Below are 26,739 nucleotides of genomic sequence, written 5' to 3'. Positions count from 1 at the left end.
AAGCGAAACATTGATGAAAGTACGGGCCAAAGGGGAGTAGGTACGATTATGTACACCCGTGGCGGGGCTCGCTTGCTTACTTACTGGCTGCGGGTATATGCGGAGGGTGCATTACGGAGACTTCAGTTGCTAGGAGAACAAACTTTTCCCGGCGCGGCTCGCGAGAATCGATTTCTTCCTTCCTTCCTTCGTATGATGTATACTTACGTGTACACGTTGTAGCGCCGAATTTGAATTATACGCCCCTTTACGCGGGGGGAAACTCCACTTTTGTCGCTACATTTTACCATCCCATCGAGGGAGGGAAAAAGGATGGATTTAATAAATACCCTCATGGGTGCGTGGGTGCGTGGGATGGGCGAAAATTTAATCCAAACATTCTTGTTCTTTTTTCTTTTTTTTTTTTTTCTAACAAAGATTATTTTATTATTATTATTATTATTATTAATAATATTTTACATCATAACAAACCAATTGTAAAATCATACAAAAATGTACATCACCCTGCTCAAAAAAAGCTCTACGTGCGCTATTATTTAACGCTCCCTACTGATGTAACTAATCTGTAAAACATGTGTGGTTTATAAGAAAAAATTCGTACTGCGTGTATGATAATTATGTATATCAGGGATTACGTATACTTATAATTACGCGTAACGCAGAAATGTAACGTCGCAAAATTCGTTTTCGTATGATACAATATTTTCGTCTCCACATGCACGTGTATGTATATATAAATTCACGAATTCGTAACGCGCGTGGACAACAACGAAAACGGTCAAAATATAACATCAGAACGGCGCACTAAGAATAAGTATAAAGTATACGCCAGTAAATTTAATATGATATATGTATATGTACATACACAGTTTTCGGGCGGATGATTAATTTTCTCGAGGCCCGAGCGCTCATTCGCGCAAATGAACCCGGAGGCTTTCGCCGAGCTGTCGCTCGGAAAGCTGCTAATTGTGTTTGTTTCCCCGCTCGTTCCGGTGATGTTCCGATTGTGACTTTGAAACGGGGCGCGGACGGGCAAATGAGCGACGCTTCGATTCAGATCCGCTGCCGCGTGACGCGAACCAATTATTAATTACTCGGCCTTTCTCGGGAAACGCCGATTGTCACGAATTTAATCTTTTACGATCGACGTTATTCAATGCGAGTGCAATTTGTCCCGCGTGTACCGAGTAATAGGGGGAGAAAAAAAAACTTTTCCCATTTGTTTGGCTCACAAAGTTTTTCCTCGTCCAACTGTAAATTTAATAAACCGCGAAGAAGCAAACTCGAGCACACCATTAGGGCTCTCGTTGGAAATTCGCTCGGTAACTAACTTTACTTCTGTATATACTCTCGAGTGTACATCGGACAAGCGTCTATATATATATATTATACACAATACAATGTATCTGCACTGCGAAAAACATCTTGGGGACCTTACTTACATGTATAATCTTGTATAAAAAAATATTCTCTCGATACAATTGTCGTTAAAAAGTAATCTTATGGTTTTCGCCACCAACTCGATTCCCTGAATCAAAGTGTATAGCTCTCCGTCGCCCCGAACGAGTGAAAAAAAAAAAAAAAAAAAAAAAAAGTATCCGTATGTACAAAAAAGTTCGGGGCTATTGCGCGTGGAAGTGCTCAGTCAACGGTCGACCTGATCCAGGCGAGGTTCGAGGATATCTGGTCGTACAGCCGTGGCCGCTCTATCCCGGACTTTGAGCAGGCGATGCGCCAACTGCTCACCCCCAAAATCGCCCATCTATGGTTGCCGGGCAGTTGACACAGTATCGGGCTCCCGGCAACCTCTTCTTCCTGCAATGCCAAATAAACAAATAAACATGATGTATTTGTATCTATTTTATGTCCCTCTCGTTTGCACTCCGTATGAAAATCGGCTTACCGTGCAATCGTCGCTCGGGTACACGGCCTCGGTGCACACGCTGTTCACCGAAGCTATGCTGACGTTCTCGCACATCTCCATCGCGCTGTACCTCAGTTGCACCCTTTGCAGCAGATCGCCTGTAAATTCACGAGATTTAGAAAAAAGCTGCGTGGGGGGGGGGGGGAAAGCTCGTAAATTTGTCGGTATAGGGTCTCACGGTTCTTGGCCCAGCCGAGGGTGTTGCACTGGGTGGCGTTGACGATGAGCTCGCCGCTCGGCGGCAGACAGACGGGCCTGACAAAGTCCGAGTACGGGGCGAGCGTTCGGTCGAGCTTCAACAAAACGGCGGTGCTGCCTTCCACCGGTGACTTGACCATACCCACGATTTGGCGCTCCAGCTGCCAGGGCGAGCTGCTCGTCAGCCTCACCGTGCCCAGCCGCGCCGTCCACTCCACCTCCGGTTGCCTGGGGAATTACCAACCCCGCGCGGGCTCGTTACATATTTCACGATTTTTGCGCCCGTGTGCAACGAGGGTCGAAAAATAATAACAATAACATCAGCCGATGACTTTTTACCCAACAACTGGCCTTTCGGACCAGAGTCAACTCGCGTAGCAAACGACGGCGATACGAAAATGTATAGTGTACCCCTCGCTTCCGATAAAAAAAAAAAAAAAGAAAAATAAATGTGATAGCCGCATCAGCTTCAAAGCGACGCGACCGATCTCGGCTTTGAAGATCCAAAAGCTGTGGGCGTGTGCAAGTGTGTACGAGGTAAAAAAAAAAAAAAAAAAAAAAAAAAAAAAGAGGTGGGCCGATAAAGGGAGCGCTCACCCTTGAAAACAGGAGGAGGTGGTGAGCAGCCAATTTGCCGAGACGAGGGTGGCGTCGCAGACGTGGTTCTCCTCTTTGAAGAGAGCCGCGTGCCAGGGCCAGTCCCCAGGCCCGGATATTTTGTCCAGGCTCCTCGTCGTCCCTGATCCTTTGGTGTTGCTTCGCACTCCCTGCACCCCGCAAGCTGTGGACACACGCGCGAGACTCATGTTAACTGGTTATGATGAACGGGGGGGTGACTCCTTATTTTTCATATGTTTTTTTTTTTAGAACAGCAGTGCGTACACGGATTCGCTCTCGAGCTGATTTTCTCGGGGATGTATCTATTTGTTTAATACATTTGCCATCACAACATTTTGTGACGAGTTTTAATTTCCAAAGGGAGTATATTTTCGTTTATGGACAGGTATATAAAGGAATGGTCGGTACAACTGTACAACTCTGACCATCGAGGCAGAAAATAACTTGAAAAAAATTAAAAAAAAAAAAAAAAAAAGGAGAAGAAGGATGGAATAAGAGTTTAGATACACTTTGTTCCAATCGAATGTTGCAAAAGGACGGAAGGAAGGAAACGAGAATGCACGGGGATTGTGTGGGTGGGGGCAGTGGAAAAGAAAATTTCCGAAAATAAAAGAGAAACTCACAGAGCTCGGCGCAGCGGACGTACATGACCTGTTTGCTCGGACAGGCCGCTCTAACGAAGGTGATTTCCGGGGCCGTGGGGTCCTGCATCAGGACGTACGGCACGTCCTCCTCCTCGTCCGTTCGCACCTCGACCGATTTGACGCCCCTGCGAGGCCAACCAAGTGTCACATGTTAATGCCGGTTAACACTTATAGCACTTCCATGCATAATATACGCATAGCGAGTGTAAACGATCGTCCGACAAATGTTTGCTTTTGTCTTTCAATTTTATATTATAGGTGATGCAAAACGAAATATATTTAAAAAACGTAAAAAAAACTCCATAGGAATAACAAGGTAATGCGTGACGGTTTCACGTATACGTATAAAAAAAAAAAAAAAAAAAAAAAAAAAAAACGGTTCCGAAAATCTCTCATGCCTTCGGGATTTATTTTATACTTTGTTTGTGCCGATATAGGTTTAATCACGAGTCAGAAAAATGATGGTCACTTGAAAACGAAACTTTATTAGGTCAAAAAATGTGATTAAAGTATTTCGAACGAATTAAAACCGTGGCAAATAAGCTGTATTAAAAAATGACCACGAAACGAATAAATTAATCGTAGAAAACGCGAAAATATGTATATACACAATTATATGTATGGGTATTATACGAACTCGTAAGTGAGCAGGTTGCAGAGAGAGTTCGCGGTGGTCTGGAGGACCGATTGCATTTCCGTGTCGGAGAGGGTCTCGTTCAAGTTTTCGGTGCAGATTTTGCCGAGGCTGCCCCTCTCGTTGAACACGACGTAGCCCTCGGACCAGTAGCGCGAGCTTTGCACGCTGTCCTTTGGCTGCAGCTTCAACGACCTCAAGCTCGGGGCTAGTGACACTGTTGAATCGAAAACATTTTTTCTTTTTTTTTTTTTTCTCCCTCTTTCCTTCCCTCTTATAAAAAAAACTATGTATACATATATATTCCACGGACACCCAATAACCCTCCTCGAGCCAACGAGACTCGCACGTATTTCTAACATACACCATGACACACCCTCGTGTACATGAGGATCGATATAATTATGACGTGTATATATATCATATAATATGTGTACTCACGGCAGTCCTTCTCATCGCTGCCGTTCGGACAGTCGGCCTTGCCGTCGCAGCGCTTGTGCCGCGGCACGCAGGCCGCCCCTACGCCGCAGTGCACCTGCCCGTCCCTGCAGTAGGCGCAGTCCCTCTCGTCACCAAAGTCCGGACAATCGATCACTCCGTCGCACAACCGCGACGACAACGCGTTGGCCTTCAACTCCCGTATGCAACCTATACCCTCGAACGAGTTATATTATAGTCACTCTTGTACACATATGAGCCATCGTACTATACATGTATAAATTGTATATGGGGAGGGGGTGCACGTACCGGGCTTGGGCCGGCAGCTGCCCTCGTCCGCGTACTCGGGGAACCTCGAGCAGTCGAGGGCGGCCCTGAGCCTCTCGGGCACCCGGCCGCCGCACCCGGCCCAGAACTCGGCGCAGAAGCCTCGGCAGGGCGGGCTCAGGGTGTCCTCCTCCTCCTCGCCGTCGCTCTCCACGCAGGACGGCTGCAACACCTGGCAGATAAAATCGTACGCCTGCTTGTAGCACTCGGCGTCCACCAGTTCCCTGCAGGGGGTAGTGACGATTATCATTGGTATAGATTTGCCGATAGAGAGAGAAGGGGGGGTTGGGGGATGAAAAAAAAACTTGGCTCACCTGAAGGCTATGATGTCCTCGTGGACTTCCCTGGAGCTCGCGTGCCCGACAAAGTTCGGGTAGGAGGTGGAGTTGTAGGGCAGGTGCTTGCAGTACGAGAACTCGATGGGCGAGCAGCGCCTCGGTGGCCTGGGACTCGTGCTCGGCATCCGGGGCTCGTTTAGCCGATCATTGCCACTCGAGTTTGTCTGCAGGGCCAGCTTGTTGGCGGCGCTCGCGCTCTCCTGGACCTCGAGGCTCGACGCGTCTATCGTCAGGTTGAGCAGGTACCGGGGACCGGTGATCTCCCGGGCGAGCACCGCCACCACGTCGCTCGCGTCCACGCTGCCGTAGCGCACGTCGAAGCGCAGGTCAAAGTGCACCATGAGGTACTGGTTCTCGACACTAGTGGGCCATTTAAACAAAAAATGGTTTTTTTTGTTTGCTTCGCTTTCTACAAAAGCTCAAGCTCGTCTTGCAAATGGAATGTTGTATGTACAAGAGCTGGAAAAGCCGCCTATGCTCGCGCGCGCACACACGATACGTCATCCGGTGTCTCTCGTTGTAAGATATGTAATATGTTACGTTGGACGCATTTTATGCGCGGATCTACGTGTACACCATAGGGACAATGAGAAACTCGAACGGTAAAATAAAAGTCGGTACGAAACTTTAAACGCCCCGAGTCTTTTACATACCCTATACTTGTACGCATGTGTACAGAGACGGAGTAGAGCGACGAGGTATCTTGTTACCGTCCTATAGCATAGCCGCCCGTACTCGTTTTTTTTTTTTCCCCCCTATATTTGTTTAGAAACATCCGCGATTGGTGAACTCGTGTACAGTTCATGCAAATGATTTTATGGAATAACCGAGCTTGAGATTTACTTAAACAGGTACAACCCAATAATCCCCGAACTGAATAATGAACGCTAATTGACCCTATCGACGAGGATTATCTGTATTCCAATTACGAGTTTTTTTTTTTTTTTTTTTTTTTTTTTTTTATTCAACTCCCAGAGGCGGATACCAAGCCGTTAATTAACTGCCGTTGTATATTCAATAGATAGACCGTCCGAAGAAACTTTGCTCGAAGAAAACTGATAAGCAGAGGAGCGGTAAACAACAGCAGCAGCATAATGGCTCATCAAAAGGGAGCGAAAGAGGGAAAAAGACACAAAGAGGATGAGTCGCACAATAATTCCCGAATCCGGTCTTTTAATCAAAAACTTTATTGCCCGCGCTGCTGCTTCGTTATATATACGTGTATACCTCGCAGAGAGAGGGATGGAGTTTTCCCCTTGGAAGAAAGTTGTAGCTTCATTACCCGAACTCCTTCTGCGTCTATTTTCAAAAACAATGGACTCTTTCTCCCTCGAGTATCCATGCACCTACCATATGTACATATGTTTATCCGGATGAAGGACAATTATTTTTCCGCGCAGTTGGCTACACGCGTTACATCGACACGCCGAGCTTTTTACGTGTACACCATGCCGTCCAAAGATGGGACCGCTCCCCCCTTTGCCCTCCCATGTATATGTGTACTATTGGAAACGAGCCAGAAAGCCCCCGCGAACAATTAGCGCGTGCGATAAAAGCTCCCAAGCGTACACGACAATTATCGTCTCGGTGAATCGCAAACGGGAGCGCGATCAGGAGGGATCGGTATCGGGAGAGGCCCGCGTCACGGCTCGGCGGGTTCCTTGAATACCCCCCCGCGCGCGTTCCGATCCATCAATTCCACCGTCCGTCTTTTTTTTCCTCCCTGCCGATTTACTTGACCGCTGGAGTGGAAGAACGGGATCATTTTTTCGACGACGACACGGGACTTTTTCAGGCGTAACTCATAATGTACTCACCCGTCCAGCGCAAGGATCTCGGCGGCGACGAACGGCAGGTGCAGCGGACTGCGCCGGAACAGCAAGTTCAGCCGGTCCCGGTAGATGCGCGACCGCTGCCGGAACGACTCGGTGCCGGGGTCCGCCAGCTCGGGGGTGAACGCGTCGCCTCCGGTCACCCGGAACGTCGCCAGGAACACCTGGTCGTTTGGCACATCCGACAGCAAAAACGTCGCTATACGGATGAGCATCGTGAGTTACACATACTTTACATTGATTTTCGTGCTTTCGAAAGACCCGCGGAATTTTTTCAAGGCCATGCCGGAGACACTCGCTAAAATAAATGCCACGAGAGCAATGACTCTGCAAATTTTTTCCCCACCGTTGGTGCCTGCACTGCATACACACTTTTTACTCTAGCTTTGAAAATGCTCGGGAGAAAAAGAAATGAAAATTCAGCTCGTGAAAACTAAACGAGAGAGGGAGCACTTGTTTCAAAGTTAATAACGCCCACTTGACCCCCCGCGGGCTACAGGTAAACTATAATATGCAATGGTATAGGTATACACATACGAGAGAGAGCTTTCGATGGGCGCACTTGTCGCGGAGGAAAGAAGGGCACTCGAATTCATTACCGTCGATTGCCGACGATTACAGCCTCCCCTTCGACCATCGATTATCCCCCCGCGTCTTTAATCACCTATTTTATACGTACGTGTATACATATGTATGTAGGAGGGGGTTGATCGCTGTCTCGGCTGTTTTATTCCGTTGGCGCGGGTCTCCCGGGGCGATGTGCGCGAGATGGAAATTCTCTTTGGGCGTGGGTCGCTCTTTGGCTCTTTGCGTTTTCTTTGGGGGGTTTTTCCCTTTTTCTTTTCTTTCTCTTCTGTTTTTAGGGGAGGGCGAGGGGCTGCAATGCGACAAGAGCAGGAAATCGCTTTCTTCGGGCCGGAAGGCTCGCTCCCTTGTTTTTTACGCTCCGCTCTCCCCGGGCTCCTTATTGAATGCTCGGCTCTAGGCTGACGTCTCGATTAAAATGTCGATTTGAGTTATGGGGGACTCGGAGTGCTTTTTTTTTTTTTTTTTTTTTTTTTTTTCTCTCTCTTTACGACCCAAGGACCAAAAAGCTATTTTTTTGTGCGTCCGAATTGTTTTTTTATGAAAAACAAGTTTGCTTCAACTCTATACTTGCACCCTACATGAATCGACGCTGATCAACAAGGATAAAAGTACATCAAAGTAGGAATTTCCTTTTTCCTCGGTGATTCAATCCCGCAGCTAAACATTCAACGGAGCCATAACACGAGAAAAGAAAAGAAGAAAAAAAAAAAAATTAATCGAAATTCGATTTTTCGGGGGACAGGTTCTCGCTCTCTCCGCGCCACTTGGCAGATTCCCCCCCAGTCTTCCTCTCTCTCTCTCTCGTATAACCTGTTGGAAATAGTTCGGCTAACTGTGCTACCATGTATAAGTATAAGCGCGGTATTTGCATAATGCCTTGAACTTTGCTTTTGCCTCTCGTGTGCACTCGCGCCTTAATTTATTCAAGATACCAGAGCAAGAGAGGCAGAGAGAGTGTCTATTTACGGAGTTCGACTCTCGCCCCCCCCCTCTCTATGCGTCTTTCACGCTCTTCCTTTTGTCTCTGTTTCTCGCTAGCACCCACTTACACCCGTAAAGTTATTCGGGTTCTAGGGATACATCATTTTTTTAAAAGCTGCAACGTTAAACGGCACACTACGCGCACGTAATAATCATCAGTAGGTACACGCGAGTAATGGATTTGCATACACGAGGAGCAAAGTAGTTTGTGAGAACTGTAGTTTGCCCGAAAGCTGCATTGTTCCGCGCAACGCTCCGACGACTTCTCGAAAGCTCATTCCGAAAAGCTCTTTCCCTCCCTTTTTTTTTAAATTTTCCCGCCTTTCGAAAGCTCGAAACCGTCCAAGCGTGGAAACAATAAAAGTCACTCTTGTACAAATAATAATACTCACATCCGAGGTAGACGGAGACACCGGCTACGAGGAGGAAGAGCAGAAAGGCGGCCAGGACGCAACAGCCGCACCTGTACTGGCTGCCCAGTTTGCGCGTGAACCGGATGTCGCTGTCCGAGGATAGGATCGAGCTCGGCGTGCCCGCTCGGCTGAACCGTCGCGTGCTCACAGTGCTCACCGAGATCTGAAAAGATAATCGGACATCGGGTGAGTTTTTTCCTCCCTTTCTTCTACTGAAACATATTCATATATATTTGTTTACATTTTACTACATGTCGCAAATGTGCTCAAAGCGATGATGATATAGTTGGATGTTTATCGCAACTCTATACTAATTGAATTTCACAGGGAAACTAAAACCATAAACAGTCGAAGCTCCATTTGTACAGTGTAGTTATACAACGGAGCATAGGTATACATACGTACCGGGGCTGCCGAACTTTTCCGAAGATCGCAATCTTCATTTCGGCCGTATCTTCCGAGTGTTCCGACTCGCAAAAACCCGATCCCCAAATGAAAATTACAGACTCGGTTGGCGAAGAGAAAAAAAAAGAAAAGGTCCCTCCATCCCGCAGTGCAAATATACTTATGGGTCGGCGTCGCCGTTCCCCGTTATTTTTGCACTCGGAGTTAAAAAGTCGCCGAGCACGTGTGGCAGGGCAGCTCGGGCCAACATCTTATCGCGGACACTTATCGAGGCGCACTCGTTCGGGAAAAAAGGGGGTGGGGGGAGAAAAAATAAGCTCGCGAAATTTCGCCTCGGAACATATCTTTCTTTTTTTTTTGGTGGCGAGCGAGCTAGGGCTTATCTCGAAATTGCTCGGGTTGCCGTGGCAGGTTGTTGTGCTCCAAGGCGTAAATAAGGCATTAATTACAAGGTGTGGGTGTATACATGTATACATACGTATTCTCGCGCCCCCAAATCACTATAGTTCTGGGCTTTGGGAGAGTTACTTTTCTTTCACGGGCTGCGCGAGTGTGCATGTATATACGTACTCACGGTACGGCGTTCATGTGTTGCGCGCGTGGGAGAAAGAGTTTTCCAGTCGTACCTGTGTACGTACGGCAGGCGAAAATGTTATTGTGCTACTGCTTATACGCCGCGGCCCTTGATTTTCTTTGTTTCGGGAAATTAATATTCTCTTCAACGCTACACTCATCGAAAGTACATAAATGTTTTCCTAATGATTTGACAATTGAAAGAAAAGAAAAAACGAATAAAAAAGTTTGTTTATTGGCTTTGTTTTCATTTTTTCCAAAGTTTTGTCATTTTAACGGACTCTCTGTTTGTACACATATACATAAATACCTTGAACACCCGAACACACTCTCTGTTTTTTCTATCGTGTTCTCATATAGAGTGTATACTATATTATATGTACTGACTGAGCCAGTCCGAGAAATCATAGGAAAAAAAATGAAAAGATATAAGAAGATGGCCCAATCTTTCTATTCGTCAACCAAAGACGCTCAAGTGTGTATAGAGAGAAAAAAGAAATAATAATAAAGCGACAATCGTACGTACACGACGTCAACGGCAGAACAGAGGGAACAACGAGGGCTGTCGATAATATCGTTTCTCTTTTCTTTCCGAGGAAGTAATTTCGCATCGGTGCAGAAAACGCGCTCTAATCGGTCCACTGACCGCAACAACACACTGCACCCATTGTATATGTATATGTACCTGTATATACTCTGTAGCGCGTCTTTATACGTCTCGCAGCTCCCACCCATCGATCGGACCAAGTGCGGTGTATACGGTAGACCCTCCCCTGTTTTCTCTCCTCGAGTATACATATAGTAGACGACACACGCAACGGCTCAGGGATAACCGATGTGTTGTAAATCCCGTACGAAATGCACCGATTGTCGACTATAAGTAACTACACTGTAATTTCGTTTTCTTGATAGTTTTTTTTTTTTTTTTTTTTGCTCCGAAAGATTTCACGTACCCTATATATTATACATCGGAGATTGCTGCAAAAGGTGGCGCTTTTTGCACGCCCAAGAGCCATACACGTACAACAGTGGAGTCGCAGCTGTTAATTTGAGCCGGAACGTTCGGAAGCAGGACTTTATTTATCTGTTAATTGGATTTGTCGCGAGTCTCGGTGACGGCCGGGAGAAGGAGAGGAAATAAATTTTCCTCGTCTCTCTCTCTGGAGGAAGCTCGATTCCTTCCGATAAACTGTACTTTTGTATCATACAGATGTACAGAAACCATTGTCTCCTCGTAATCGATGAATCAGTCACTCGAGCGTGTGTAATTCTATGTATATACTGCGGTTCTATCGAAATTCATCGTCTCCTTCACTCTACCTCCTATATAACGGATACCTTGGGATAATACGTTATTCAATTAACTCGTCGTAAAATCCAATCTGTCAACTCATACGTATAATATACATTATGTGTCTTTTAGACGGTAAATAGTCGCTTTTCAGTACCACCCAGTATAATATCCAATTTACCGCGCCCAAATTGTAAAAGCCATTAGTCAGCCAATGGCGGCACACCTTTCAAAGTTATTTACTGCTCCTCAGCCACGACGCACACCGGCGCGCTGTAAATTGCGTTAAAGCTCTCGAGTACCATGTCCTATATACGTGTATGTTTCCCGATACTATGCTACACGAACTTATTGTCGTTAATTTAAAGAGCCGTTTTCCAAACTGCTTTGTATAGTAAGCATCGTGCCACTGGGTAATGGATTATTCGTCGCTTTTTTTCAAAGTTTTATAAAACTTAGCGAAACTGCGTGGACGCAGTAATATTTATAATTTAAAAACTTTGCTTTCCATGGACCGCTGAACTTTGAAACTTGTTTGTACGTAGCTGGAAAAAGCAGGGGGATGGGGCTGTACAAAATTAATTCGAGTTACCTTGGACGAGTAAAAGTGCGCGCCGATTGTTCGCACCGCGTAATCATACAGCCACGATTTCTCGATCAAAAAACAGCTGCACCCATCATACCTCGCTATTTATTCCCCCCCCTCTTTTCCTCAACGCGAGAAAAAGACAATCATTGTGTCGCTCTCTCTCCCTCACTCCCCCCCTCGTTTATGCTATTCAGTTTTCGAATTGTCCTTTTTGCACAACGACCGCGCGGTGAACCGCACTAGGTACATACACATAAAATTTTATACAAAAAATACTGCACTCTCTGTGCGCCGTTCTCTCGAAGAGTTGCGCAAGCGGAGCCAGCGCGTTGATTGTCGACGGAGGAGCGCCGAGTTACGTGTGTACGGGAGCACCCCCTCGCCGTCGAGGGCTAATCCATCCATCATTTCGCGGCTTCGCTCCCATACGTGCATACCTATATAGTTACACGTAAATGCACAACGAGATCTTCTATGCACTGGTCTGTATAGGGTCGTTGATCCCCGAGAGAGAGAGAGTGCACACTTTTGTCCCCGTCGTGGTCGCGTTGGATCTCGTTAAAAAACTAAGTACATCTCTCTGCTGAAGGTGTTGTTGGCCCTAAAGCCTCCCTTTTACCAAAGACTATGTGTACTGTCCCTCCGATGGACAAAGCGAACGCGAGATGGAAAAGGGATTCGGTGAGAGGCAAAATAATATACATGCCAAGGCTCGCCAATACATATAGGTACATCACGCGTGCTGTTTCTTGGTTGTACATAATATATATAGGTAACAGGTGGTTACTTTTGTGGGAAATTTTTTCCTGTAAAATGGGACCTTATTTGTTGTTACTTATACTTTGGGACGAAAGTTTATTTACTGTTTCGATGGAAAACCATGGACGGTACAGTTCATCAGTGGTTAGGCCGTGGCCTCGGATCCACCCTTACACCCCGACTATTTTCCCTTATTTGTGGTTATTTTATCAACCAAGTTCACCTATGAAGCTTCCTGGTCTAAAATACTATATTTAGGTATTTTAAATTAAAAAAAAAAAAAAAAAAAAGTAAAGGGTGATCCAAAGTAAAAAGTCACTTTGATACTCATTACACCTGTAGATCACGTGGCAAACGCTTGATTAATTTTTTAATTTACCTGCCACCTAAAAATCCAATTAGCTTTCAACGGAGGGACAGGAAAAAAAAGTTGGAGCTTATATATTATATATACGCTTTTAGGCCCGCGCACAGTATAATATACATCGCGTAAAACTGTACGGCTAATGTTTTCCGTGCGGTGCTCCCGGAATATTGTAAAATTACGTGTACAAAGGTAAAACTTTTTGCCCGCCTCCCACGTGCCTCCCGGTCCAAGTGCATTTCCCTCGGTGTCGTAATTATTTTTCCCCCTCGCGGGCTTTTCTCCGCCTTGTACGATATATTATATATACGTATATATATGTATTCGTGCCGAAAACCGCAAAAAGCCATTTGAACAATTAATCCACGGGCTTGCCTTCGGAAGATTGGATTGTGACGTTGGTTATTCAACGAATCGTGCATAAAACATCCTTTCCCTCTCTCTCTCCGAGAGACCTTACGGAATCACTGCGAAAAATCCACGTTTAATATTTCATACCCATACGTATAGGTACGAAACACCGTTTCACAACCAACCTGATTATCCCACGCGAGGGAGCGCGGATGTACATACGCCTAATCCGAAATTACGAAAATCGAGATCGTCCCTCGATGCTAATAGCGCGTACACGCAACTTTGTATACACACGTAATACCCCCTATCGCGCACGGAATCATCCTCAAAAAAGGAGCAACATCCTCGTTCATCTTTTTTTTTTGTTTTCATTCCACACTTCTCCACTCGACTTTCCTTATTAAGTATACCGTCGAGCACTTCGCATATCAAATCATCTTTCCCTCTTCACCTCTCGACTAAGTGTATGTATATATATATATACGCGCACTCGCGTGCCGATCTTTCACCCACAAGTATATAAGTATACTTACAATGCTCGCACTCTGCTCGCACACACTCTCTGGCCCGCTTTGTCCGACGCACACGGTGCACCGCATGCATTGCACGTATACCTTATAACGTATACAACTCTCGAGCCACTCACGTACCACAATGGCTTCTGTCTCACTTGCGCCACTTCTCCGTACACTCGCATAAGTATACACCTTTAATAGTACAAGAGCACAATGTAACACACGTATATATATATATATAACATACCACCTCTTGGTTACACACTTAACAGCGTACCGTTATATGCCTCTTTCTCTCCCCCAACTCTGTGGTGTAAGAGAGAGAGAGAGAGCCTCGCCTTTCCTCGTTCCCTCTCCTATCAAATATATTATTATTATTATTATTATCATACAAAAGACGAGAGATCGCGAATAAGACGCGGCATATAATATATGAGGTCTCTATAGAGTCAAGCCCAAACGCTCTACATACGAGTATAAGGATACAATCTTATACACTCCTTAATTCCTCTTACCGATCTCCGTTTCTTTCCTTCTCCTCGTATCACGTGCTCGCGCTCACGGGTACGCATATTCTATACCTATATGAGCATATACATGCCGCGTTCGTATATAATATCCTTCGACTCGAGATCGTCTTTTTTTGCTCCAGAAAAGATCGCCGGTGGAGTTTGAACGCCCATACCGATCTCGGGCGCCGATTTTTCGTTGTTTTGGCGTTACGCGCACGTTACTTTGTTAATCGCGATGAGAATCGAGAACGACAGAGGATGGATGATCATGATGATGGATTACGAAAGGCAACAGTTATTACGGGAACCTCACGGGTCGATGTTCGCGCCCGGCAGGTGTGCTCGCTCTCTCATCCGCTGCTACTGTTTCTTCTCTCTCTCTCACTCTGTATATTAGGTAAGTTTTGATGCTGCCGGTAGCGAGTGCACGACTCGCGCAAAGTATACGAATATATGCTTCAGGTATAGGTGTATGTATATGAATGGGGGGGGGTGTACAATGTACCTCCATGAACAAGTGCATGGGATCGTGATCTCGATATAAAATTACATGCCCACGGAGTACACGTATCCCAATGGGGCCTACATGAATCGATGCAATGGGCAATAAGGATGTCTATTACTTTGTTCCTCCTCGTTCATCGTGTTCTCCCTCCATGTGGGAGGGTATAAATGTACCCAATCGTACATGCGATTAGCATCGGCATTTGTCGTTGTGTTACCTGAAGATCCGAATTTTGACGGCAAGTAGGTATATACGAGCGCACGTGTATTATACTGCACGGGTACATTTGAAAGTCAAATCGTTGACGCGGTGCATTACAAGGGAAAACATAACGTTTTAATTCCACGGCACGCAAGAGTCTCGCTCGGGTTATTCTATTACGAGATCTTATCTTCGAGATCTTCAGGGTCAATGCAAGTAGGTACCTATATGATACGCAGTTTGCTTGTATCGAATTATCATTGATGTATGCATACGTGCATTACGTAGGTATAGGTATATACACCGAAAAAGCTTCGTTTTTTTTTTTTTTTTTTTTTTTTTCTTTCCCTCGTGATTCCAACGCTGAAAGCAAAATTCGATAAAAAGCCCGAGCACGCGCGGCGCGCCGTGTTAATTACTCTCCGTATGGTGTACTTTCCCGTTGGTATCATCGTCGGCGATTCGATTGGAATCCAATAGAGATCCTCGCGATTGCATTCGCGGAACAAGTGCGTACACCTATATACTATACGCGTAGCTATCCCGTGTTTATCTGTAAGTATATGGGCATCGATCTGCAGCCCATGTTACTGCCACAATTGAATTTTCGTTACGTTCATTCGATGTACGCGCGTTATAACAATAGCGCTGCTGTACTTTACATTGGATGAACTTGCGTTGCACCTATATTACCCGAGATACAGGTATATACCTAACTTACGCGTGTAAAACCTACCAGTCATAAGGACACTATATTTTACATACGAGCAATGATTACTTTATTGGCTCCCATCGCGCACGCGATATCATTGCACCCAGTTAGCCCTAACGGGAATTAACACACGGGCGATACGTTTTTTTTTTTTTTTTTTCTTTTTTTTTTTCAAGGAGAACACTGTGCGTGAGCGCATAAATTTACATTCATAAGAAGAGCGGCCGATCGTTTATTACAAGTATATATGTATACTTGCTTCGAAGCCGGTAACCGAAAGGCGCGCGCGCGATTTATGCCCACAACGCCATTGTCCATGTATATTTTGCCTTATTTACTCGTACAACGTATACACATCAGATACAACTGCGCCTCTCCTGCTTTTTCATACTTATGGGCATCACCAAGTTTATATCCTTAATTATCCATTGTCTTCCCAAAACTGAGCGCACCAGCTGCTTGGGCGCGTAAAGTTCGGTGCACCGTACATTTTACGGTTCATTTGGTAAGCTATTTTTTTTTTTTCCTTTCCTTTTGTCTTAAACTATTTGTTTTTTTTTTTCTCTCACAACTTACCGCTACAGACGAGGATATATATGTTTTTCATCCGATATAAGTAATATAAATAAACGATAATTTTCGAAGGGGCAGACTAAACATCGGGCTTTTATATCCGCTAAAACTGTATACAATCACGTAAAAGATAAGATTCATGAAAATCCTCGGACACGCGCGAAGAAGCAAATGAAATTCCGTACGGCCAAAAGAGAGAGAGAGAGGGGGGGGAAGTAACGGGATCGGCGGCGAGAGCGCGTATACGATTTTACTTTCGGAATACGTATATATACGCGCGAGTCGCGAACAAGTAGGTATACCTACATCCTCGCGCTCGACCCTTTCGTGAGTGCCCATTACACACGAGCCGGCGTGGATTCTCCTCCTCCCTCGGCCCCTCAAGGCTGACCCGCGGAAAGATAGCCTCGACCCGGATCACTTTCTCATCCCCGAGCGCCTCTGTGGGGTATGTGTATACAACATATACACACACACACCTTATTTTATATATTATGTACACCAACATTTTTGCGCAGGTATATCTTCCGCGAGTGGCCTTGAGTGGGTTAAACGAGACGGTGATGGGCTTACGGTTCTCTACGCCGTTTTTCGTCCAAGAGAAATATACATATATACGCATGTAGAGGCGCGCTGTGCGTCTTGTTTGTTTTTCATTGGCTACGATTTTTTTGTTCTTTTTGGATCTCCGTTTCGGTGTACCGTTAGGGTTTTGGGTCTGGTTCTTTTTTTTTTTTTTTCTTCGTCATAGGTGCGAACGACAAGTGGGTCCCCCCGTGCCCGAGAATATCGTTTTGCGCGTTTATTTGTTATTCGCGCGTATTAACGAGCGCCGAAGCAAACAAAGCCTCGATAATCACCCTCCGATTCCAGTTCGTAGTACACGTATACGCTTCCCGAAACCGTACAATCATCATTTTGACGTAGATTTTTTTTTTTTTTTCTTTTTTTTCGTCTCGTCAGCTCCAGATTTGTTCCACGTATACGCCAGTTGGCAGTATAAAAGACACACGAATCGCTGACCTAGAAGAATGTCGTACATCACGGATTCGCGACGAGTCTACCTATTACCCCTTTCTTCTGTGTCTTCATTTTTGTATACGCACGCCCACTCACAGCAGGTGCTTATATATTATGTTATTATTGTAATTGTGCATGCGCCTTTTTGTTTTCTTCTTCACGGAAAACGAGTTAATTATTCGCGGAAATCGCGCACGTGTGCTCGCGTATAGTCATTAATTATACAGTTATATTGGCTTTTACCTTTTCTGTATAAATAGAAGTAGTTGCAGGTGCGCTTATATACTGTATGCGTGGATACTTTTATAAAAGTCTCTCTCTCTCCCTCCTCGAGTGAGCAGAAAATCGGCTTTCTCGTGTAAGTGTATGATTAATATGTACATTCTCATGAATAATCGTGCTCGCGTGTATCGGTTATCGGTAAATAAAAGGAGTTTGATTTTTTCACAAAAATAGTTATACCTATGTATGATATCGTATGGTGCGAATAATGTACCAATAAGCAAATATGACAGTATAGTCCCAGTGTTATTAATTGCAAACATTTGTATTGTCACCAAAGTTTGGAGCCCATATAATTACGGCGCGACGATGATGCGGTAACACACACACCCATACATACATGTCTATTAATATTATGAGGTAATACGGCAATCTTCTCCACATTAGGTGGTTTATTATGTTAGCCACGTCAAACCCGTGCAACAATTTTCGAATAAGTAGGGCATCATGGAGTAACTTGGTCGGAGGAGGAGAAGAGCTGGAACTTTAGAACTATTGTATAAGTAACTCGAAACGACAGCCCCTTCCTATCTTCTACCTCGTGGGTATACCTGCATAAATGCAGCGCATAATAAAGTTCAAGCTTTGTCTGTACTCAAAATTGGAAAAATGTGATGTCTGACTTTTCTTCGAATTCCATCACGTCGAAACAATTCATTTAGCTTCAACGTGCCGTTATTAAAAATTATTGCTCAACGAGTAAACGCGTGTGAAACGGTGGTCGTTGTTCAGTACCCAAGAGAAAAATACCGCCTTCGCACGTGAACTAAGAAAAAAAAAAAAAAAAAAAAAAAAAAAGCACCTACTTATTATCTGCTCGCACACAGTAGTGCACGAAATTACACGTATTTCGAGCGAGAGACACAATCACGTCCCGTTTTCGTGTATACACTTCCTTCATCGTTTTCACGGCTAATTGAAACCACTCGACCATTATATTCTTTCTTTCCTCCGTTAGTACCTCTATATTTATATTTGTACATCCTGAATTACTTAATAGCGATAATGACCGATTCACGAAGGCAATACACACACGCACACGGGGTAACGTACATTTAATATTATCCAATAATTACGCGATGGCGCGATTATCACTTTGAGATTGCTCGTGTCCAGCTTATCGTTTATTGGAAAATGTTGTTACTCTTCACTTTGGATGAATATTGAAACGTTTGAGCAAAATGTAACTTGTTGATTTAAATGATGTACCAGTTTTATTTTTTTCACGAAAATCAATAGCGCAAGTACGGATATTGCAAAATAGGAAAAAAAAAAAAAAAAGAAGCGAGTCCGGAACTAAATAACTAACCTGTGTTATACTAATTTTTCGTCCTTTGAATCTAATTGCTTATATCATGCCCTCCCTCTCACTCTTAATTAGGCTCCCACACGGAGTCTCGTCGTCCACGGACACATACACATCACAAAGGGGCTGCGCGAAGCCGCGCTGGCAACGATCAAAGGGAATCTTCCACGAGAAATCGTGTGTGTAGTGTATACGTTTAGTATAGCGTACGTACACTTCCAAAGGGAGGCAGAGTATTAGATACCTGCACTCGACGAGTAGTAGAGCAGCGCCACTCAATGGAGATGGGAGGGAGAAACGCGAGGAGGGAAGATAAAGAAAAAAAATCGGTTATCGATAGTATACTCCCTCTTGCAGCCGTTGCCGTAAAAGCACCCCCATGCAGGCGCTTTTTCCCGATGCATGAATTGAAAGGATCGCGGAAAGTATATTACATGCACACGTGTCTTTGTGCCTGTCCCTATCTCCTCAGGTTTTGCCCATAAATGGGTCTATTATCGATTTTCATGACTTTGCGCCAAAGTCGATGTCCTCGTTCGATGATTAATTGCTTCGCTCACGAGTGCCGTGGGTTTTCAATAACAGGCCAATCAATCCACGAGCTCAAATACATATATAATTATATACATAGTTGCAATTTATACAAATACGGGTGCATCAAATGTACCCCGTGTAATACATATACATAGTTTCTAACTCCATCCCTCGTCGAAAGCTCAAATAATCTCTCAGTTGCATCATAGCAATTTATCGACGTTATTGAATCAGGTGTATGTGTGTACCGAAATGCAATATATCTGCATCATGTACACTAAAAATGGGGAGAAAATTATTTTAATTGTCATTATTACCGTGGAGGCACGCCGAGATGAAACGTGTAACAAAAAGTGCGCTATAATATTATATACTATATTTCTTGGAACGTAAGCAAATAAACGAACGTCCTCTACATACCACCTCTCGTCACTTGGTCCAGTTTCGAGGATAATTGACGTTTATTGCCTCGCCTTGGTAGTTTTATGAAAATTATAAGGATTTTTTTTTCTCTCCTTACAAAACACAAAGGATCCGAGGTCTAAGATCGAGACTCGTGAATCATATCCAGGTCACGTTTAGTCCCGCGGGTGTGGACCAAAAGGAAAACAACTCTAATCTCTATCTCTCTCTCTGCCTCCCAACACCTTCGAGGTACGTGTGCCATGATCACCGTATTCGTGTAAAAAAAAAAAAAAAAAAAGATCAGACGTTCGTTGTAACCCCACGACGACGACGTCAGCGGGTCTCTCTATCTTAGGTCTATATATATGTGAGATAGGCATCTCCAACGGCGGTAGCTATATGTGTATAGAGAGAAGAGCGACGCGACGCTGGTATAGCTATACAGTATACCTAGTGGCACGATTTTTAACGGCCTGAACGGGACGACCCGTTATACACTCGACTCGGCTCTCGAGCCAATGAAAGACTGCGCTCTTTTTTTCTTTCATCCTCTTATTTTTCTCTTTTCTCGGGAAGAGACGCGAGGAGGAAAGGGGATTTTTCAACGGCTACTGGGACGCGACCTCTGGATACTCTAGGTATATGTACCTGGACATACTATGCGTGGTTATCTTTATATATACACAATAGTTGACTTGGGGGGGGATCTCCTACTTTTCGATGGGCAGTAGACAGATGACCCAATGATGCCGTAATAAATACCGATAGTGCGCTTTTGTTGAAAAAGGATCAGCGATGACGTCCAAATGAGAATTGAATAATATTATTGCGTTGTTGATAAACATGTTGTTATTATAATTTATAAACGCGTGGACTCGTATAAATATTCATCGCGTTTGTTTACTGCAGTATCGAGCCAAAGTTTTACTTTCGTCCCAGGGAGCCTCTGAAGTGTGGACGGTTATACATGCAATGTTTTGTTTATTTTATTTTTGTTTTTCCTTTCATCAGAGGCATGACTCACAATTTGTGTACGTCCCAAACGCGCCTCCGCTCGATTATCATCATTATTATTCCCCGTTCGATGAGACACGATACAATAATGTGTAGACACACTCGCGCCAAAACGATGATTCATGAAAAATTACACGTATCGCGATGCAACATACCATGTTTATTTATTTATTTATTTATTTATTTTTTTTTTGGTTACCCATTACTCCCCACGTGTTGTCGTACATACACCTGTGCAGGTATGCCCATACTTGGGGAAACATTTCGAGATTTACAAGTTGATAAGTGTAAGTACAATGCAAAAAAGGAAAAAAAAACGCGCCCTGCAGGCCTCGATCGAGCCAGTCAAGTCGGGGCTGTACCATTTAATCCTGCGAGAGAGCTTTTACTCGTATAACCTTTCAACAAAATCGGTGCACTGCAAATGCAAAATAATAATACTAGACACGCGTGCACACGCGGTTGTAACTAAAAGTAGAATATTCAACTCTTGTGGCTGCAATTAGCATATATTTTACGTAATGCACGGGCACAGGTACAGTGACCCTTACGTAAGGACAATTACGATAAAGAGCAGAGATCGGGCGAACGCGCCGGCAAGTATAGGTATACACAAAGTATTTCTGGCTCCCTTCTTTCTCCGCAAAAGCGCCGTAGTTGCGTAATGTTACAACAAATCCCACAAGAGAGCCTGTGCATGTTACCTCTTTTGTGCACCTTTACTTTCCTCGCCTCGGCGGGAAAGGCTGTGTATACACACAGGCATACACACATATAACTATATAATATGTACTAGAGCGCGGATCGACAATCAAATGGGTTTGGCAAAAACGCCGTATATTATTCAGGAGGTGAACTCGGCGTGCCGCGACCGCTAAACACGGACGCGGAGTTCGCCGGGCTCCATTGTACAGCGTATACATATATATATACCTACTTATATGTCTACATGTGAGTCCTTGTTCTGCTTTTATGTCTCTTTGTTTTTGTTGCACCCATATACGCGTAGGACATGCAAAACGAGCCAAAGAAAGTCGAGCGCTGTCTTTGTGCGCGCGCTAGCCAATTTGCTAGATTTCGTTTGGGAATCGGATTTAGACGAGGGAAAATGATGTGGGAGCAGAGAAATGATGATGCACAACAGGATATTGCATTGAATTACATATTCACGGGGAATTAAGAACTATATGGTGCAGGTTGGTGTCTATTATATTTAATAGCTACATCAAGTGGTGTATATATATGGGACTATGTGCATTACATTTTTGGTGATGGATAATACACAAGATTGGGTTGGGTGTATAATATGCGCATGTACAAGTGCACTTTCGGTGCTTTCTCTTCGTACATCGGAAAGATTGTAACTATATACGCTGCTTACGCAATGTATATATCCATGGAGGCTGTATGGATCAGGTTTTTAATAAAAATACGATTGAAATGAAAATCTTGCATCGGTTTTTCGAGAGAATTTCCCGCCAGGAAAAACACCTGTGATCGGTAACCTGTTCTTTTTTTTTTTTTTTTTTTTTTATTCGTCCCCGGGAACTTTTTTAATTTTTGCGAAACAATGTGTTGAAACGCGGTTATCTTTTCCTTTAAGAAAGAAGAAAAAAATGGTAAAACTTTCAGACCAAATTCCAGCCCCGTGTGTCAAACTTGACGAACTATCTCCATGCAAAATTGTGAGGTAAAAACTGTTCTTTCGAAGCACACCCCGTTTCCCACGCAATTTTCATCCACCTTGTTTTTCTTCGACAATTCACTCAAAATTACTAAAATTGGCATCCTCGCGTCAACTGGCCCTTACAATGCCTATAGTTTTTCAATGAAAATGAAACAAAGTCGGCTGCAACGGCCAAGTAACGAGTAAGCCGACATCAGGAGTATACCCAACGCACTCGGTCCAACTCGGTTATCGCGTACTTGCACCAACGTCTTAACGGTACAAAAGCCGAAGCCGCAGCTTCTGCAGCCTCGTGTAATCTCCGAGAACAGAGTAGACCATCTCTTCCTCTCTTGCGTGCGTCGACCCGCGTACTTTCGACTGAGACCCCGTAACAGCATGCGTATGTACCTAATACGTGCGCAATTGACGAGAGCCTCGTTGCAGCTTGTTGAGAGAATTGGAGAATCCGAAGATGAAAAAAAATCGGAGAGATAGCGCCGGGATGAGCGATTGCGCCGATTATCGCTTTTTCTCGGACCGATTTACTGTACGTATATATAGGCATACAAGGTATAATATCTAATGGCCGATTCTCTGCGTTTATGTGTACGCACACGTGTATGCACGGGACATTATTTTCGCGATGCGCGGCAGTGGTTCGTTTGTGTTTGTAACGAGGCCATCAGCGGTGAACGCAGGGAGCGTGAACTTTTTTTTTTTTTTTTTTTCATGCCTACCCAGCGCTAATTGCGCTTGGGACTAACGAACCGTTCGATGTACTTACTTTGTGCGCAGAAAATAATTGTCTCTTTGGGTCGTTCGTTTTTTTTTTTTTTTTTTTTGGGGAGGATGGGATTTAGGAGGGTTTTTTTTAGCGTTTTTGGCTGGATGAGTTTTTTTTATCATACACGCTGTCGCTGAAAGCCTTCGCGTGTTGGGCCACTGCGATTTCAATGCGTGCGACCGAATAAAGTGCAAAGAAATAGAAAAAGTGTGTTTGAAATGCTTAGTTTTGTTCTCACCAAATGGGCTTTTTACGAGTACCCAGAGATTATTTATTATATTTTTTTTTCAATTTGCGTGAAAGTGAAACAAAAAACTCGATCAATAAAAATATGACATTACAAAACAGAATATGATCACCATATCTCGTCAAAGTAGATCTCACTCGTCGCATGTAGGTTGATTGTATACTTTCCAAATTATTAACCACGACAATTTTGCATCTTTTCCTTTTCCTCGTAACTGTTCTCATTCTGCACTATACCTATAAACGTTACGTTCGCAAATGAAACTAAACGAGGCTCATCGATTAAAACTGTAAAGCTGTACGAAAGCATTTGGCAAAATTAGAAATTGCGTGGCGAAAAATTTTTCGAAAAAAACAATGGCGCTGATACGCGCGAAAGCGCATTTTCGTCCAATTTTCTCCCTACCATTTGCCGCACGGAAGGATATCGTATTATGTATATCCAGTTGCGGTTGATTTAATCCACATTATCTGTACGTGTATATATATATATATGCCTGGACGAGAACTGCGTGAGGGTATACGTATATACATATACCTATATGTATATAAAGTAACACTGTACGTAATGTACCGGCATCGGACGGGGATAACGGATCATTGCGGTATACCTCCATATTTATAAACTCGTCGGGCCACCAGGAAGAAGCCGGCACGCGTGCATACGTACATACTTACAGACACACGCGCGCGCGCACACGCATCCATAAACATCATATTCCACATGTTACACTGGTTATTCGTAACAAGGTCGCGCGTAGGAGGGGCAGCAAGCACACACAAGAGGTAAAAAGGTGTACACAAGCGCAACGTCTCTGGTGTACATAAATATATTATTATGTCGTCCTCTGCCGTCAGCCTAAATTAGGTGTTGCGGCCGAGCTCTCCTCGGACGCCGGGATGAATCGTATCGTAATAATACACGATAAACATGCAAGGGACGCCATTCGTGCATAAGTATATATACACGCGTGTATGTGGATGCTCTACTTTCGCGCGGCTGATAAGGCGAATATATACGTTTGCATGGTCAAGATCGAGTTTTGCTCGACCGACCGGTTTTTGCGAGGGAGTTGTCTCTCTCTCCCGCTCTTTTTTTTTTTTTTTTTTAAGAGGAGCCGCGGAGAGGAAAGTTGCGCGCTGACCTGATTATCGGACCACGATTTATTTGCGGCATCTTTTGATTTGTCATTTATGCTCTTTCAATTTAAATTACATTTAACGTTGACAAAATTTGTGACCGACATGCTCTGGCCGAGTGGTTGTATCTCCCCTAACCGATTAATTTGCGCTTGATCAAAAACAACACTCATTCATCGCGGACCTTTGAGGTGAGAAAATCGCGAGTGAAACGGCCCGTACGAGCCCGTTTTCGCGTATCGTCAGCGCGACTTGTCGCGTCGTTCGAGTTGGGCTGGAGGGAGGCACGCCTCTTCTGTTTTTTTTTGCCGAAAGAGCATCGACAGGTCGTGAACGGTTACTCCGGTGACGTCAGGGAAAAGAGTACAGTCTCGAAGAGAGCAAATTCCCGATGGGTGAGGTACAAGTATGTAGGCGATGGTGTGTGTGTTTACAAACTCGCGGAGCTGCACCGGGGAACGGGGGGGGGTCGATTTTTCAAACGTCGACAGACAGCTCGCAGGAATGCGCTCTCCTCGCGATGGTAAATGGCACCAACGGCCCCTCGAGCTTGGTATGCGCGGTGTTTCGCGTATTATGCTCACGGAGCTCTTGAGAAGCGTTTCGCGAAATGCACGCGAGACTTTCGTTTCTTTCTTCCCTTCTTTCTTTTTTTTCCCCCTCGCGCGCGACTTGCAGTGTCACTGGGTGTTTTTTTTTTATTTAGGAGGATTTAGCGTGTGTTTGGGCTCCCGAAAGTTGCTGTAGTAAATCATATCGACATGGCAGAGTTATCGCCTGACTTGAAAGCACTTTTTGTTGATTGACAATATTTGTTGTGCGTAATCCGAGTGAAAGAGCTTTAAGCACAGGTGACGACTAATCAATACATACTTGTTGATGCATTATCTACAAGAAATGATTTTGAAATGACATGTATTGGAGATGATGGTGCCTTTTTCATAAAATATGGTCATAAAGCGAGTAGAACCATATAGGTAAACTAATTTTTAAATGTAATGCTTAAATAAATAATTGTTTTTTGTTTTTCCGCGTTTGGTATTGCACAAGCGAGTGAATAAACAAAATTTTCGTAGTTAAAAATGCTTGTGAAATAAATTAAATTTTTTATTTCCTCGCGCGTTGGGCAAACGTACGAAACGTTTGCACATAAATGTACGCTTATAAATATTCCGTAAGCGGATGTGAGCGCAGAACTAATCGATTAGCCCGAAAAGCTGACGAAAACGCTGGCGCGTGAAATATTTCACGTACGGAAACGTTGGCGCTCGAGGCGTGCATGTTTTGCAGGTGTAAGAATTCACGAAACTCCTTGAAATTCATCGCGGCTATTTAGGTAACCAAAATTCAAATCCTCTCATGTGCATATAATTTACACCTACTAAACATAAATTTAGCAAGTGTTTTCCTACACAGGGAGAAAAATGTATAAAATTCTCCGATGAAAACAATTACGTATCTCGTTAGCGATTTATCGCCCCTTAAATCACTATGGGCAATTATTCTTGAACACTTAACTAACTCCAAGGGCGTAATTGCTGGTCCATTAAATGATTTTACAAATTTTTCGGGACTCCATAGTTAACAATGATCGCATTGCTGGAAATAAAAAATATAAAGTACGGCAGCTAAAAGTACCGATGATGGTACACACGTGCCACGATGTTCCCAAAGCGCGCATAAATCGAACCGCGACGTTTGGAAGGGATCGATAAGCCGAAGCGTGGCTGTTGAAAAATTCATTGCACCGTAAGTGAGTGCAGCATCTCCGTGCGAATAAGGGAGACTTTGCGTAAACGCCGCGCAACGCGCAGCGTCTCATAATAACAATTTCAAAACGTCACGCTCGGTATGATCGGCTTGGCCGATCTTTCATCCGTTGCGCCATAGTTTCGTGGCAGCTACGTGTCTGCATCAGCTGGGAAAATTCGACGGGCTTTCACGAGAACCCGACTGGGTGACCTATTTTCCTTTATTTTTTCTTACACCCCAATTTGCACAACAGACACATTTTTGCTTATCGGCGACGGTTTTGTGCTTACGTGCAGGGC

The 26,739-nt window shown here is 44.3% G+C and overlaps 1 protein-coding gene across 1 annotated transcript; it reads right to left on the bottom strand.

The window, feature by feature from the left end:
• Window positions 1-1,641: 1,641 nt before the first annotated feature.
• Window positions 1,642-26,011, bottom strand: LOC106644849 (atrial natriuretic peptide-converting enzyme). Its single transcript, XM_089594831.1, has 13 exons — window positions 25,943-26,011; window positions 13,453-13,491; window positions 8,915-9,098; window positions 6,939-7,152; window positions 5,098-5,481; window positions 4,766-5,007; window positions 4,460-4,666; window positions 4,022-4,235; window positions 3,364-3,509; window positions 2,720-2,903; window positions 2,103-2,350; window positions 1,904-2,022; window positions 1,642-1,815 (listed from the first exon to the last, which is right to left on the bottom strand). The coding sequence occupies exons 1-13, from the start codon at window positions 26,009-26,011 to the stop codon at window positions 1,642-1,644; spliced, it is 2,424 nt and encodes an 807-aa protein (XP_089450957.1).
• Between the last annotated feature and the right edge of the window lie 728 nt (window positions 26,012-26,739).

The sequence above is a fragment of the Copidosoma floridanum genome, unplaced genomic scaffold, assembly GCF_036245765.1.
Source record: "Copidosoma floridanum isolate Cflo_tuat_1 unplaced genomic scaffold, Cflo_Japanese_pri ptg000021l, whole genome shotgun sequence".
Classification (NCBI taxonomy): domain Eukaryota; kingdom Metazoa; phylum Arthropoda; class Insecta; order Hymenoptera; family Encyrtidae; genus Copidosoma; species Copidosoma floridanum.
The sequence above is the reverse complement of the archived record's forward strand: the minus strand, read 5'-3'. Positions and strand labels throughout refer to the sequence as shown.